Source organism: Drosophila elegans, unplaced genomic scaffold, assembly GCF_018152505.1.
Source record: "Drosophila elegans isolate 14027-0461.03 unplaced genomic scaffold, ASM1815250v1 contig_149, whole genome shotgun sequence".
NCBI classification, from domain to species: Eukaryota; Metazoa; Arthropoda; class Insecta; order Diptera; family Drosophilidae; genus Drosophila; species Drosophila elegans.
Window position 1 is genome coordinate 24,641,400 of NW_024545513.1, and position 15,589 is coordinate 24,656,988.

The window sequence follows — 15,589 nt, forward strand, 5'->3', positions numbered from 1 at the left end:
TAGAAAAATAAATTTTGTTTTAACGCATAAACCGATTAAAAAAAAAAATTTGTAATTAAATTTTTGACCAATTTTTTTATTTTGATAAGGGGGGTACATCATTTTTTTTTGCAAAATTTCAAAAGCTAAAAAGTTTTAAACTGTGAATGCCATTCGATTGGCAATTTAGTGACGAATTCACCGATATATAACATTCCATCATTTGACCATTGCTTCTCAATGATGATGATTTAGATGATTTTTTTGGGTTTTTGGAGATTTGTAAAAAAATAGATCCTACAGAGTCCTCTTGTTATAACTTAAGAGTGAATAATTTGTGTAGCTGGCACAGTGGCTGGCTAGACCATTTCTTTTCATATTCGATAGATTTTGAAAAATTTATTTTATGATACATTTTTACATATCTTATAACGGGTTTTGATAATAAAAAACCGAAACATGATTTGATTTGTTCAAACTTTTGGCATAAAACAAAATTTTACCTACAAATATTTTACCAAATCAGTTTTATAAAAGCCTAGTTTTTAGTCATCAGAGATCGATCCATATTTTTCTTAAAAAGATTCCATAAAAACTGCAACGCTTCAAACTAGTTCATTTCGTCTTTATTTTAAAACATCGTGGCATACATAGCATGTATAGGGGTATTTATGGCATGCCGCCGTCTTTCAATACGATTAACAAACAATTATCTTACAGCACTAGGCAAAAAAAAATATATATATGTAAATAGGGGAATATCATAGTGAAATATCGGGTCCGTCATTAAGTATAATCAAAGGTTACAGTACAAGCATACAGATTACACTTTACAGATACGTATAGGTTTATGGATAGGGTTCTGTCGTCTGTCTAGTCTACACTTACCAACTATGGACCAATCGAGCGACTAATTGAGACCTATGTCTAGCCTAAGAACTAAATATTTTCGAAGTGGTAAATGCAATGTCTAAACCAGCGCCTGGGGATCAGCGGATCCAGGGCCAACATTGATGTTCATCATAAACATTCATGTTCTGCGGGGTGTCGCCACAAATAACTAGAGACCTTGGAACAGATATCTTCAAGATTTCTAGGAATCTGGTTGCCAACCCTGGATTGAGACGAACAAAAAAAAATCACAAAAAATATATCTTAACGTACGGAAGATCCTTTCCCTGCGCACTTAGTCGGAGAACTTTTCCTTGAGCTCGCGGCGCAGGATCTTGCCGGTGGGATTCTTGGGCACCTCGTCCACGAAGATCACTCCGCCCTCGAGCTTCTTGTAGTGGGCAACCCGTTCGGCCACATAGGCGGAGATTTCCTCGGCGCTGGCCTTCTCGCCCTCACGCAGGACCACAATAGCGCGCGGTGCCTCGCCGTTGAGTTCGTGGGGAATACCGAAGACGGCCGCCTCCAGGATCTTGGGATGGTCGCGCAGCACTGCCTCCAGTTCGGCCGGCGGCACCTGGAAGCCCTTCACCTTGATCAGCTCCTTCATGCGGTCCGTAATGTAGAAGAGTCCGTCCTCATCGTAGTAGGCCACATCGCCGCTGCGCAGCCAGTTGCCCGGATAGAAGGTGACCTGGTTGGCCTCCTCGTTGTTCAGGTAACCAGCCATCACCTGCGGACCACGAATGCACAGTTCGCCGGTGGTGCGTGGACCCACGCCCTTGGCTTCGTTTCCTTCCAGGGGCACAATCTTGGCCTCCGTGCTGCCCGGCAGCACTCCGGTGGAGGCGTAATTCTTGTTCCCATCCTGCGTCAGGAGAGCCACGGGCGAGGACTCGGTCATACCGTAACCCTGCTTGAAGGCGGCCTTCGGGAATCTTTCGATAAAACAGAAACATGTCATATGCCAGGAGTTGTCCCAAAGTGATCCATTGTTAACTCACTTGTGCAGAAAGCGCTCCACATCGTGCTGACCAATTGGAGCGGCTCCGCTCATCACCACCCTCAAATGGGGTGCCGTCTCCTGGGTCATCTTGGGGTGGTTAATCATGAAGAGGGCTAAAATTGAAGGGGTATTGATTAAAAAGTGGTAAAACGTTTAAGAAATTATAAAAATAAAATTTTAATTTTAAGCATTTATGATTATATAGCCCTAAAAGACAGATAACTTCTTAACGGAAAGACTATTTTTGTCATAAGATGGAAAAAATACCTTCGACTCTTGCATTCCACAAATAGAATAAAAAAACCAATTATATTTTTTTACATTCCAGTTTAAACAGGTGTATTTTTAACAACTTTGTCATGTTGAATAAAACCAGTTGAGTTGTAGGTTACCCACACCTTCAATTTGTTGATCCGACAACATACTGTTTTATAAGCCACTTCTAAAATAGCTTTTTTTTATTTCATCTATACAAAACAAAATGACCGCAAGTGCCAATAAAAACAGTCAAAAAAAAATTAATTTACATTTTTCTTATCATTATGTGTTTAACTTTTTGTATTTATCAGAAATGTTAACAGCTATCGCCGATAGTATATTTACCGATAAAGCATTTTTAACATTGTCTAAAAATCAAAACTGACTGGTGGCAATATAATTCTACGGGTTTTGTTGTTGAAAAAAAAACCAATAAGAATGGAAAATATTGCGTTACGCTGTATACATATACTTTCAAATCTATCCTCTTAAATTTCTCAATTTAAAAAAATTTAAAATTGTAATTTAAATTATTTCTGAACCTCAGGCGAACGGATTCTTGCGCTTGAAGTTATTTAATTACATGACAAAGTGGCACACTCCTTAGCTTTAAATTATTTATTTTCAAATAATTTATGATTTTTTATTTTTTTTCGAAAATCGTAATATTTTGTAACTCTGTTAACGGATGCTTTTGAAGTATTGCATTTAGAAAAAATATCTTTACATTTATTACTATCAAAAAAACTAAAATATATTTTAGGACGTATACCTTATGGATGAAGTATTGACATCAGAAGCAAGTTCTTGGTATTTTATAACCTGCTCGTTTTCAAAAAGAACTGAATTCTGATTTTTAATTCTTATGAAGTACTACACTTTATGGACGAATGGGCAAGAGAGCCTTGGCCACTAAGGTTCTACTCACCAATAGGCGGCACCAGGTTGAGGACGCTGCCCTCGTACTTGTCCAGGGACCTCATGAAGTCGTCCGGCTTGAAGCAAGGCATGGTGGCCAGTCGGCAGCCCTGTCCCAGCTTGGATAGCATCACCACGGTCAGTCCGTAGATGTGGAAGAAGGGCAGGACGCTGGGCAGCGTATCCTGACGACCCATGAGGTTCAATGGCAGCGATGCCTGCACCTGCTCACAGTTGCTGGTGATGTTGTTGTGCGAGAGCATCACGCCCTTGGGCAGACCCGTCGTTCCGGAGGAGAAGGGCAGGAAGACCATGTCGTCGGCGCTGGCGTCCTTCGGCGACACCAAATCCTCGTAGCGCACATTCTGGGTGCTCGTCAGCTCGCTGAAATCGATGGCACCCTCCGGCAGGGACTCCCCCGCACTGGTCCGTATCACGGCAATCGGCAGCTGCTTGCCCAGCAACTTACAGGCCTGGCTCAAGGTGGCGAATCCCGAGACGGTGCCCACCAGGAACTTGGCCCCGCTGAAGGTCAGCTGCCTGGCGATCTCGTCTGCAAGCGAAACGTGAGACGATCAGTCACGATCTTTCGACTTTGGAATCGCTAAGCACAGATGTCGCCACATAAAGACCCCAGATAACGAGCCTTTGACGCACTCAAGAGCCCCCAATAAACACAATACAGCGGTGGTCACGCAAATAGCTAATGATTTACCTAATTAGCTGCCTCATATTCCTATACATTTAAACTTTTATTTGCCTAAAACTAAATGAGTTTACGGTGCCTAGAATTTATAATATATAGATCTTCTACTACAAATTTGTTTATGGGGGTTGGGTAATCCAATTTAAATTGCACATGTTTAAAGGTGTCATTTGTAATTGTAAATGGAATGCTTTTAGGAGGCAATTGTTCACAGCTTTAATTTGGAATTTCCCCAAGTTATATATTCTGGGCACTGTAATAGTTGTTAAGCAATAGTTAATTTTATTGAAAATTTAAAGAGCTAAATTTTCGTTTTGTAACTACTTTTGTTTTAGTTATAGTTATATTACGCTGTCAGCATTTGTTTCTTTTTAACAATGTTTGGTTAATTTTTGTTCAAAATGTGTCATATTTCAAGCAGAACACGCAAAGCTGTTATATTCAATCTTTTGTTGCTATTCTTTTCAAAAATGGAATGCCCCTTAGATTTGTCTTATTATGCAAAATCTGTTTTTATTAATCTTTTGACACTCTTTTCTTGTTCGGGAACACCGCTGTACAAAGTGTATATTATCACCGGGAACAGGGCCCCTTGGGGACTTGACTTACCCGGCGTATAGACGGGATTCACGGTGGTCACTGTCAAACCGGCTTCAATGGCGCCCAATGTGGCGATGGGGAATTCGGGGATATTGGGCAGACAGATGGCCAAAACATCGGGCTTGTGGAGCTTGAACTTGGTCTGCAGACGTACGGCAAAAGCGGCACTGGCATCACGCATTTGGGCGAAAGTATATTGCCGATCGGTGATCACACACACCTAAAAAGAGAAAATGATGTAAATAAATAAATGGTGATATGTCAAAGAGGATAATGTTGAAAAAATCCATGTTTTAGGTTCGAACCCACTTCAATAACTTTTCCATTCCTTCCTGCAGTGATAAAACGAAATGTAAATGAGCAAAGTCTGAAGATAACCCCAAATCAAAGTCAACAAAAATCTGGGAAAATAATGGCCACACGAATCTTATCGGAAGCATGTTTGTCAAGTGGAACTTTTATGACACAGTCAAATATTTATGGGAAGAAAAATCGTGAAACTACAATGTAGAAGAGGTGTTGTTGGCACTGTGGTGAAATGAAATGAAGCAGTTATGCCAGTAATTCCACCTACTCACTACTACTGCTGATATGGTTTAAATCTTTTACTACCTAATTACATACATAAAAAAGACCTGTCCGAAGGTCCAAAAAAAGTTCTATGTGCGATAAGCTTATCGCTCCTTTATTAATTTAAATGACAATGATAGCTTATCATACAAGAAAATAAAATAGTGTGTTTTTATCACCCGCGTGCATGTTTAATCGACTATGAACCTTTTACAAATTAATGTAATGCCTTTGTGATTAACCAAGGTCAGTTCGGTAGTTTTGTGTACTTTGAAGTTCTTTGAATCTAGCATTCTCTTGAATATTGTCGGTATAAAATTTATATGTATTTAATTTTAATAGATTTTAAGATTTAATTGGTAAAGAAAAAAGTATTTAGAATTATATTTAATTACAATACCAGCCTTTTGCTGGCCTTGACTGCGCGGCAGGCTGACCTCATAACCGGTTTACAGGGCTAAGGTGAAGGTCGCGAAAAACGAAATTGGCAAAAATCAGCTCTAATGGATGGGCAAAACGGAGGGGGGAGTTGAGTCAGTTGATTGGGGGATTGTCAGCCATAATTTGCGCAGTCGGAAATCGCATTCGGGTAAAAATAAGCATTATAAATTTAGCAGCACCGCCAACAAGTTGCTCAAATTGAAGAAAACAACACACAAACGGAGGCGGCATATACACACATCATAATGAATAAATGAGCGTGTAAAAAATAAGAGAATCATTTCGTGCATTTGCCATATCCCCCCTAAAACCCCCCACCCCACCCACATTGTCAGTCCGTCGAAAACCGCTTCGCTTGGCTTCAGTCGGTTGTACAGTCCAAAGTTCAGTGGGGCAAAGTACAAAGTCTGCAAAGTCTAAACGAGTCGGGCCCCACAGACCCCACAGACCCCCTTTCCCCTAAACCAGTCCCTCTCCCCTTCTCTTTTTGCCTGTGTCGCTCTATCTCTCTCTTGTCACCTACTCTGCATCGTTTGTTGACTTTTGAGCAGCGAAGAACGGTCAGCTATGTCTACTTGATTCCAAAACAAAGTAGCTAATAAATAGCTAAAAGTATATCGAATTGTAAATTTGACTTTTTATAAAAAAACAACTTCTTCAAAACTATTAAAAACTCTTAAAGTCCCTAGCTGTTGGAATATAAACAAACTCAATATATGATAAAAGTATGTCAAATTGTAGGTCTTACTTGATATAAGAGAAAAAAAAAACCTTCATACAAGATGCTATAAAGAATGAAAACTTTTAGCGGTTTTAAGACTATTTTTTAGACACCATAGCTAAAAATAAGCTGTAAAATCTGTGACTCCTACAATATACAAAACCAGCATCTAAAGTTGATAATATTATAAAAAAGAAAGAGATAAAAAAAAGCTGTTTATACACTGATTAAAAATGAGTTAAGTATCCAGGGAAATAAAGCCCGTATAATAAAAACTTAAAAAAGCCAAGGCAATGCTGAAATTGTCGACGTTGTAAAATGACTTTTAAATGGTTAACTGATCAACACAGAATGCCAATTTAGAGCGCAGAGAGCATAGATCGTACCAAAAATAACGGAGGAGGCTGGACCTCGACCATTTGCTGACGTCGACCAGCGAAATAAAGCAACAAAAATCAAAACAAAACCATCAAAATTATCAACCAAAAATATAAATAAAAAAAAATAAACACGAATAACCAACGAAAAGCAAATGTAGATAATTTCGGGGCAATTAAAAAAGCATTATATGGGCATATCAAGGAATTGGGGTTCATTTGGGTGCAACAAACACTTGAGTGAACCTCGCACAAAAAGTCAATTGATTAAAACTGACTGATTGCACCTATGAGTCATCGATATAAGTGCATTCCTCAGCTGCACAAACAGTCGAATCTAAGTTCAAGGAATTGAACACAAACTGTTTACAAGACACTTAAATTCATTAATATATGAACCATAAAATATTTTTGCGAAATCCTCAAGAGTTTTGTTCACTCAAATAAAAATAAAAACATTGCACTAACATAAATGCACATAGATAACTGAGCCAAATAACAAATAAATTTTGATTGCAAAACCAAATTAATATAATATGTACATATATATTTGCACAGACTTAAAGTGCTTCTAACAGTTGAGCAAAAGTAGATCAGATTTACGAAAAATGTGAAATATAATGATGACATGAACAAATCCTTATCTTATCGTATACCAGAAACCCTTAGGAAAAGGCGTTCTTTTTTCAGCAATGTTTACAGAACCCTATCAAAGGGTCTCCTATTTCCACCAACCACAAGGGGGCGTGGCAGTGAATGGAAACAAAAGGCGAACTTTGCACCGGCATGTGAGACTTGAGGCTCGAGGCTTTTAATTGCATTCAATTCAACAATTGCCGGGGGGGCTCTGGTTACGCCTATTGCCGGGCCATGTGGGCGATTACTACTCGGTTATATCAGACATTGCACAAATGATGGCAATAAATTTCAATGAAAACTGTTTGCACTTCGATTTGCACAAACACACACAGAGGCAGAAACATTGTATGTTTATAGGCGACGAAAAGTGAAAAGTGTAAACAATTGGCGAAGGTCGCCTGCGGAATAATATACAAACATATATGTATGTATGTATGGTGTGGTTATGCAAGTGGGGGTGATATTACATTGCCCAGTTGACAGAGTGTGCTCGACGCGATTCATTTAATCGTGAGATTTCCTTATCTCGAATGCCCCGGCAATTTGCCTTACCCACTTGATTTATTCACACTTGATTGCCGTGGATGGAAAAACCGGAACGGGAATCGCAATCGGACTTAAAATCCGATTGCAAATGGTATTCCGATCCGGAACTTTGGCCCTCCTTTGGAATGAGCTGGTGCCTACTACATTTCACTTTCGCTCTTATCAAGAGCACACACACAGGTCTCTTATCAACACACAGCCCGTCATTAGCGATGTCTAGGGGCCTAAATGACCCAAATACTCGGCACTGCCTCAGACTACGCCTAGACCTCTCTCTATCGGACTGATAGGGGTTCTGTTCTACTAGCGATAAATACGGAATCGCGGGGGGCGATTGCACGGAGGGATGGTTGCGATATGGAGGATACACAACCATAACACGACACCAACACAGTGCGAAATTTTGTAGCAGACGCAAATCAAACCGGCGAATGCCAGCCGCCCGTATAAATATCACTTTATATATAGACATAGGTTCAGGTTCAATAAACCGCCATAAGCACAAACAAAGAATTTCTGAGCGGCGCCTACGACAACGATTGCATCGATTTCGATTGTGTGAATTTATGATGCGAGTGATTGGGTTTACGGGGCTTTAAATGGGCTATGGCTTACGTTCACGTGCAAAGTTTATGTTGGGCTCGATCAAATAGTAAATTTGGTTTTAATGACCGATACTCCGGGCGACTTTCAATGGGTTGTAGTAAATCTTTGGAAATTGGGGATAATCATTAGATTTTCGCTTTGCATTCATAGATATTTAATTGGTTTTTAATTGCAGAGAAGAAGGCACTCCAGGAATTCGTAAGTTATTAGAGCAGTCAAACAAACAGCATTCAATTGAATGTCAAAGATAATACTTTTTAGGAAAGATTATTATTCCTTTAAATTAGAGAACTTAAATCACTGGTAATACTGTTGTGAGAAAAAAAACCGTTCAGTAGTATTATGTTTATAACGATAAGATCATGTTTAAGTTGATAAAAAAAAGGATCTAAAGGCACCTTCTTATTATATTTAAAAGAATATACCAACATACAACTTGGTATATGACAACATAGCTTAAGATCTAGCGTTAAGAACCCTTGAAATCTTAATAGATCCCGAAGTTATAAGAAGTTCCTTGCTACTTAAAAGATAATAAAGCCAGTGTGATTTCTAGATTTAACTTTCTAGATTTAGACTGATCTTTTGGGAAAAGATTAAGGTCTATTTAGGGGATCACTGATCGCTATTGCGGCACTTACCGTTGCGGTGTTACGCTCCCACTTCTTGAAGTCGCGCCACACGTACTCGTGGAGCGGCACGTTGGGCACGATGACGGGGTCAAAGGGCGAGGTCTTGTAGTAGCCGTCCTCGGCGCTGTAGTGCAGAAACTTGTCCGTCTCGCTGACGCCCTGGGTCCGCTCCCGCTGCGCACTGGCGGTACTGGTGGTCCGCTGACGCCGGTTGGTCGAGATGGAGCGCGCCGATTGGGAGACCGCACTGCCAAAAGCGGTGGCGCTGCGCAGGCGCAGCAACTGAGCGGCTGGATTCATGGTGCCTCGTTTACTTGTTGCCTCTTTTATTCAGTGTAGAAGAGAGTGTAGACGTGGGGGTGGCTGTGGCTGTAGCTGTGGCACTGGGTATGGGTATGAGTATGAGTCCTGATCCGGTTTAAGGCTCTCACTGCTGCTGCCACACACGTCTGCTGCTGTCGGGTGCTGAGACACGACTGGCGACGCCGTGCGGCGCTGAGAAAAGTAATGCCGCCGCCGACGCTGCCGCTACTCACCAACACCAACAAAAACAAATACCGCGACGCACGATCGCGTTGGCGGCGCGCGATATTGCTTTCTCTGTCGTAGGTACACTGAAATAATGGTTCCATATGATTTGTGATTACCAGACGTCGGATTAAGTGTGATACCATGTTCTACACATCCGATTTAAACTAAATAACTTTGAACTAATTTCTATCTTAAGGTGTTATTAGAAAATTATTAATTATGATTTTATGAGAACATAACTTGACCAATATAATTTTAATGATGTTTACTAGCATTCATATTCAGAGAATTAACACTAATTTTGTACTTGATTTTAATAACCTGCTTCCGAAACAAAGGATCAAATACTATGTATAAACGCAAATGATTATATCTTTAAATTTAATTAATAACAACACCCAATATATTTGATATTAGTAAATTCATCAAAAGGCTATTTCACATTTTTCATACAAAAACATACGAAATTGATGTTCGATTCCTTTAATATTTATTTAAGTGTTTATGCTCCTCTTCATGCTCTATTGTTGTTGTTGTTATTGGAATACACTCTCCCAATCTTCTGCTCTCCCTCTCACAAACAGTGGCTGCAACTGTAAATTGTAAAGTGAAACGATCTGTCAGTATGTAATGCTACTTAAAATCGATCTAAATTTGCTGGGAGAAGAGCGCACTCAAAGTAATGTGTTTCCAACATACATTTAAGAAGAGCTAAGAAGTGGGATTTTGATGACGTAAAAATCATTAGTAATCGTAAATTAAAAAAATTTACCACAGCTATTTAAAAAAAATCTTACATATCTACATATATTATTTCTTTTATTAGAAAAAGAACATAATGAAAACAATGCGTTGACCCATCTGAGTATGTGCCTATAACCATTGTCTTAGTCATTCAATATACTAGTTATAAAAAAGAAGCCCTTTAAGTTGTCACGTTGTTGTTTTCGAATGGTTTGAGACACGACCGTGTAATTTCACCTTTAGAAGTTAAGCATTATTGACACTTGAAATATTTTGAGTTGAAGAGGTGGCCCCTTAAAGCAGTTTGGGGTTGTTTACAGTGCACCACTCTTAGTAATTCCCGTGAACAGTGGCTGCAAAGTACTAGACCTGCATTCCCTCGCTGGAAACCCCCTTTCCCACTCCTTGCTTATCGTTATCGTGGTGCAGTGGCTTCTTGATGTCTACGCATGACTTGCAGCCCTTTCTCGCGCTTATCACCCGAATTTTGGTATAGCAAACAGCCCATGGAATTGGTATTGTGAACCTTGATCACTGACTCAAGACTTGCTAATCCCGTTGGAATACAGGTGTTGTGAGTGCAACTGTAACGAATCAAATTTTATTTCTAACAATATTGGAAAAACCTATTGAAAATATACCCATGTACAATTTATGACACCAAAATTTTGTCTCATTAAACATGACTTTTGTTAAAAATGCGTAACAATTTCAATTTGCTTTATAATATTATTATTTTGATTAATGGGCTTAGATAATAGTGGGGGCTTTTTTCACAATATCTAAGTTAAGTATATTCGTATGAAGGTTACATATCATTTTATTATTTTTACAAATGTAGTCATTTCGTTTAAATGAAATCTTTTTATAAGAAAACTGTTTATCTGATAAGTTTGAAACATTTAAACAACTTCTGTTACTTTTAATCAAGATTCAACATCTTTTTTTTTGCATTTCTCATAATAAATTTATTGTTTTTGATGTTTTTAAGGGTAAACTTGCTAAAATGTTGTTTCAAATAAAGTTTGTGACAAGGAAACAGTTGGTTTTCAAAAGTTTTTCAACTTGAATGGATGGACTTTCCTCATGGAACTGGAACTAAAACTGGAAGTGGACCTTCCTTCGCCCATCACCGAGTGCATTCACCTTTTCCAAGAGTTTGAATCGGAAACTCAACACTCTCGGCCACAAGTGTTTCACCAGCTGGGGGAAATTCTGCATTTGAAATGGACACTGTGTGGGACAGCAACAAAATCAACACAAAATATTCAACACGAGCAACAAAAACAAATCCCCGCAAAGAAACAACAACAATTATATAGCAACGTAAGCAAAGCTCAAGGCCAACAAAAAAAAGGCCCTTTCCCTTCTCTCTTTCTCTCGCACATTTAGTTCTTAATTTGCATTCTGCTCTCTTTCCCCCTCCCCCGCTCACGCTCACTCCGTTGCATCGATCAAGTTATTGCATTGAGAGAAAACAGAGATAGAGAGAGAGCTATAGTGGGCTCGATATCCAGTTTTATATAGTATAGCATAGTAAATAGGCATTATAAATGTATTATACTTGTTATTCAACAGTTGGACCCAATTCAAACTTATCTTATGTACATTCACATATTATGTGCTTATTTTATTCGCATAACAAATCAAACAACATTTAGAATGCACTTTAATTCTCTCACTCGCTCTGCCTCTCCCACGTACACAATTGAGTTCACAATAATAGCACCAACGATGTAACAATGAGTTAATTAATTAGATTGTTAATTGCGTTAATTGCAGTAATTGGCAACAGACGGTTATCTGTCAAGCTTGGAGTTATAGTTTTGCATATTTAACTAAATTATATATATTGCAAACAATAATACCTTAACAGATATATTGTAAAACTTGTAAGATTGTATAGCATTGCATCAAAGACCAGTCCACAAAACAGTAGAATAAATATGTATAAACATTTAATAAACAAATTTGATCTTTAAGAAGTAAATGGAGTCCATGCTACTTAATAAAAAAACTCTCTCTTTTAAATAGAAAACATAGATCGGTGTTTTCTTAATTACACTGACGCCTAAGTAATAATATTATGGACAGATTTATGATACATATGTGCTAAACTTGCGTACTTGTCTGTGCGTAGCATGCAAAATTTGTGCGTTTCGCGAAAACAAGTCGTCGTACTATCTTGGCGCTATTTTCAGTTGAACTTTGTACCCGGGCTCAAAGTCGCCCGAATCGTTTTGCCCCCCGCATCTTCTCCTACCTTCCAAAAGCGGGACCAAAACAAACTTTAAAATGTTTATCCAAGCAAACCAGTTTTACTCGACTTCATTAACGTTGTTGCATCTGAGTCTTCGGATTATTTTTTTGGTTTTTTATTTACTGCAGCTCCAACTTGTTTACAGTTGTTATTCTCGAGCCCGTTTTTGTTATGGGTGGGATTTAGATTTCTCGGGTGTAGTGTTCATCTTTTTCGCATCTCTTATCAGTTTTTAGGGGGGGATTTGCTACAGGTTTCAATTTCTGTTTCAGTTTCAGTTTCCGTCACTGTCAGTCACGCACACACCTGCACTCTAATTTGGTAATCTGCTGTGTTCAGCGCTCGTTGGAGAACTGCCATCAACTTGATGCTCTCACCAAAAGAAAGGGGGGCAGGGCAAGTGGGTCGGTTTTGCCCCAGAATGGTTGCTTTTTTACCGCGCTGCTCTTTTCGCAAGAGAGCGCGAGAGAAAGGGAGAGAACAGTTTGCGAGGGTGGCTCTGGCTCTTAGTGTTGGCATTGTAGCGATTTTCTGGCATTTTTACAAGACAGCAAAAGCAGCTTGTAAACGGTGCAGCGGCTGTATAGCAGAATACAAATGTAAATGTAATTACCTGTAGATCATAACATGCCATTTTATGCCTTCCTTTTTTTTTGAACATATAAATTAGTTGGTCACAAAAAAATTACTGGCTGTGTTGTGTAGGTAATCACCTGAACTATGCATTAACGCTTGATTTTGTAAAACTAATTTATTAATATTATTTTTTATTTAATTTTTAGAACAAATTTTTTTTTATCATTATTTTTGGGCGAAAATTTGAAAAACTGAAACATTTTTAACTGTGAATGCTATTTTGTTGACAATTTAATGACGAATTCCCCAACGTATCACATTTCATTTTTAAGCCATTACTTCTCAGTGTTTTGATAGGAAAACTAATTTTTTTTTTAAGAAATCCTGCACAGTCCTTTTATTGTAACTTGGCCAAAATTAGACTTATGTATAGCCATAAGAGTGACTGTTTTGAATAGCTGGCGACCTGTTCTACCCAACCACTATCGGGTTAGAAAAATATATTTTCTTTTGATGCAAAAACCGATTTTTTGAAAAAAAATAATATTTTTACCAATTTTTACATTTTATACAAGGGGATACATGATCATTTTTTGCAAAATTTTACTAAACTGAAAAACTTTTAACTGTGAATGGCATTCCATTGGCAAATTAATGCCGAATTCAGCGATGTATGACATTCTATCTTTTGACCATTACTTCTCAGCGTTTTGATAGAAAAACTTTTTTTGTAAGTGTTTTTTTTTTGGGTTTTTGAAGACTTGTCAAAAAACAAAACCCTAAGGAGCCCTTCTGTTGTAACTTGGCCAAAATTAGTCGTATAGCCATTAGAGTGACTGTTTTGTACATCTGGGTAGTTAAGGTACCCATCTACAATCGGGATAGAAAAATACATTTTGTTTTAACGCAAAAACAGATTTTCAAAATTTTGTTCGTAAATAAATTTTTTGACCAATTTTTGCATTTTATATAAGAATGTACACCATAATTTCTTGCAAAATTTGGAAAACTGAAAAAGTTTTAACTGTGAATGCCATTTTTTTGGCATTGATCATTACTTTGCAGGGTTTTGATACAGAAACCGGGTTTTGAAAAATATATATTGGGATTTGGAGTTTCGCAAAAAAACACAATATGTAAGTATTTTCTTCTTGTAACTTGGCCATAACAAGGCGCACAGCCTTAAGAAAGACTGTTATCGCAGCTAGCAATCTATTCTTTCCAACTAATTTTCGCATTTTTGATATGGGATCAACATAATTTTTTGCAAAAATTCAACATTTAAAACTGTGATTTGAAATTTTATAACGAAGTCAGGGATGTACGACATTTAAACTTTTGGCCATTACTTCCAAGGGTTTTTATTTAAAAACCGATTTTTCAAAATGTGTTTTCTGACAAGAAAAAACACTCATTTCTCAACAGTTTTTTTGCTTGCACTTTGCCAAATAAAACGCACAGCGTTTGTATAGCTGACAAACTATGCAGTCTATGCCCGCTCAGTTTTGAAAAATTGATTTTAAGCTGTGAATGCCAATTGGTTGAAAATGCTATTCCCATTTAGAGAGTTATTTATCAGCAAACCAAAGGTTAAATATCCTTTCAGTCAAGTGGGTGCAATAAATCTACTTATGGTAAAAAGTGAAATTCGCATTTTTTTTTATATATAAGCTTACTCTAAAGGTCAGTAATTAAAACCTTTTTATTCGCAGCTTCAACACCAGATGGCGCTGGGAAAAACATCAACACTATTAATACTTTTCAATAGTATCGATAGCTCCTTAATAATTTAAAATTGTCACATTTGGAAAAAAGCACAACGAATTTACTGGATGGGCTCTCATTTGGATATACTTTTTGATTTTCTTTTTAGACCGGCGACTGTTCTATTTCTTTTGACCCTAAAGCGAGGGGTTGGGTATCATTAAGTTTAAGTTTGCTGTAGGGAACTCAACTTAAGGTACTTCTCCTTATTTATGATTATTTATGCCGACTGAAGGTATTTTATTACCATTGTGTTCCTTGATTTTATTAATATCCTTCATGAAATCTAAATAAACCTTACCAATTATTATTCATATTTCCGTTCACTTTGAAATCGATAGCAAATGCGCGCTTGTGAGCATGCTCTAAAGGACCTTCGCACGCATTCCAGATCCCTTACATCGATGCTATCGTGAGTGGCGCCACCTGGCGTGTGATTAAACTAAACAAAGCTGTTACAAACAATCGATGTTTGAAGAAAAAGGAAAGTATCTGAGCAATCGGTAGTTCCCATCGATGTTTTTCCAGCTCTAGCAGCGCGCAACTCACTCGTAGTCGACTTTTAGGTGCGTAGTCGCGAAAAACTATGAAGACGCAACTCTCGCGTCGAGCGGTCCTCAGAATCCGGGAGTCGTCCTCCAGTTCAAAAAATCAGCAAATAAATCCAACATTTCTGTGCGCCATTCGAAAATTTTTTTTTTATTTTTTTTTCTCTTACTGTCAAATTTTTTTTGGAAATTGCAGTGGGGGGTGGGGGTGAGAAAGAGAGAGAGATAGCGGGGGGTGGTGGGGTGGGAAAGGGGGGAGTGCGCGCACGTGTCGGC

The 15,589-nt window shown here is 38.3% G+C and overlaps 2 protein-coding genes across 2 annotated transcripts; both read right to left on the reverse strand.

Annotated features, from left to right (window-relative positions):
* Positions 1-583: 583 nt before the first annotated feature.
* LOC108148157 (4-coumarate--CoA ligase 3) lies at positions 584-9,371 on the reverse strand. The gene is made up of 5 exons (XM_017275053.2): positions 8,900-9,371; positions 4,368-4,578; positions 3,063-3,605; positions 1,875-1,989; positions 584-1,808 (listed from the first exon to the last, which is right to left on the reverse strand). The coding sequence occupies exons 1-5, from the start codon at positions 9,188-9,190 to the stop codon at positions 1,166-1,168; spliced, it is 1,803 nt and encodes a 600-aa protein (XP_017130542.1). The 5' UTR covers positions 9,191-9,371; the 3' UTR covers positions 584-1,165.
* LOC121467691 lies at positions 9,217-12,785 on the reverse strand. The gene is made up of 2 exons (XM_041709815.1): positions 12,732-12,785; positions 9,217-9,504 (listed from the first exon to the last, which is right to left on the reverse strand). Exons 1-2 carry the CDS (start codon positions 12,783-12,785, stop codon positions 9,217-9,219), a joined length of 342 nt encoding a protein of 113 aa, XP_041565749.1.
* Positions 12,786-15,589: the final 2,804 nt, after the last annotated feature.

Coding starts and splice junctions, on each gene's coding strand:
- LOC108148157 (XM_017275053.2), bottom strand. CDS start 9,190: ATGAATCCAGCCGCTCAGTTGCTGCGCCTGCGCAGCGCCACCGCTTTT. Junction 4,579..8,899: donor GGGAGCGTAACACCGCAACG/GTAAGTGCCGCA, acceptor TTCTCTTTTTAG/GTGTGTGTGATCACCGATCG. Junction 1,809..1,874: donor GTGGAGCGCTTTCTGCACAA/GTGAGTTAACAA, acceptor TTTTATCGAAAG/ATTCCCGAAGGCCGCCTTCA.
- LOC121467691 (XM_041709815.1), bottom strand. CDS start 12,785: ATGGCAGTTCTCCAACGAGCGCTGAACACAGCAGATTACCAAATTAGA. Junction 9,505..12,731: donor ATTACCAAATTAGAGTGCAG/GTGTGTGCGTGA, acceptor CCATTATTTCAG/TGTACCTACGACAGAGAAAG.